We start from the raw sequence: 950 nt of genomic DNA, 5'->3' as shown, positions 1-950 counted from the left end.
TGTTTCTTTGGAAGATCCACAGTGAATTTGTGCAGGACTTCTCTTGTGTTTCCCTGGAGTGTGCCAAAAAGTGCACCACTACCATCTATTACAATGAAGCCAAACTTGCTATCATCCGAGAGTAGCGCTGTAAGAGCCTGGAAAGTGAACACATGTATCATACAATAAGCCCCAAAGCTTTTTGCTAAGGTCAAGACAAATCTCAAATATATGAATATAGTGTAAATGCTTGTCTGCACACACATGTGCTCATTCATTTCACTCATCATGGTATTAGTAACCATGGTAAAATAATTTTACAGAATAATTCATAGATTTCAGCTATAAAAACTGAATTCTTAGAGACAAATTTGGACCTGATGTAATTATCTCAAACTCGCCTTTCATAAAATTTATCAGCCCAGAGCATGTAAATACAAAACAATACAGAGTCGTATGCCTCAACCTCTTCTGAGTCTTTGATTTCCTTTCGATTGATGATAATCTAGGTAATCTGTGGGGCACAGAATTTAAAAAGACTCTTAAAAAACTTCCAGTTTTTCAGAGAGGAGGGAACTGGGGGGGAGGGGTAGACAGGGAGAAAAGTGCAACAATGAATGAATGGAAATCCAAAATCTCTGTAAATCTTAATTAACATTAATAAATTTTTTTTAAAAAAAATCATAAAATGTAAAAAAACCCCAAAAAACAAATTCCCAGTTTTAGGAGGCACTTTATAAATTTTCATGCAAATCATGCAGGATAATTAACATTAAATTATAAATATGAGATATGAGAAAATTGCAATTTAATAATATTAACAATCTGTTAGGTACTTTGATTAATGGAAGTGTTCAAAAGTGTATTTATGTTGTCTACAAGAGACACACCTGAAAAATGAAGATAAAGACAGGCTAAAAGTAAAAGGATGGGGAAAAATATACCAAGCAAATGGCAACCAGAAAAAAGCA

The 950-nt window shown here is 33.6% G+C and overlaps 1 protein-coding gene across 1 annotated transcript in view; it reads right to left on the bottom strand.

Moving 5' to 3' along the window:
- The window catches only part of ETF1 (eukaryotic translation termination factor 1), a 58,927-nt gene that overhangs the window by 27,043 nt on the left and 30,934 nt on the right, over nucleotides 1–950 (bottom strand). Inside the window, exon 4 of the mRNA XM_006903086.1 lies at nucleotides 3–137. Within this exon, the coding sequence (XP_006903148.1) occupies nucleotides 3–137 (135 nt within the window). The remainder of the gene's footprint in view (nucleotides 1–2; nucleotides 138–950) is intronic.

Source organism: Elephantulus edwardii, unplaced genomic scaffold (assembly GCF_000299155.1).
Source record: "Elephantulus edwardii isolate Elephantulus edwardi_28Jun2011 unplaced genomic scaffold, EleEdw1.0 scaffold00507, whole genome shotgun sequence".
NCBI classification, from domain to species: Eukaryota; Metazoa; Chordata; class Mammalia; order Macroscelidea; family Macroscelididae; genus Elephantulus; species Elephantulus edwardii.
Note: the sequence above shows the minus strand (reverse complement) of the source record. Positions and strands in the feature narration are given on the sequence as shown.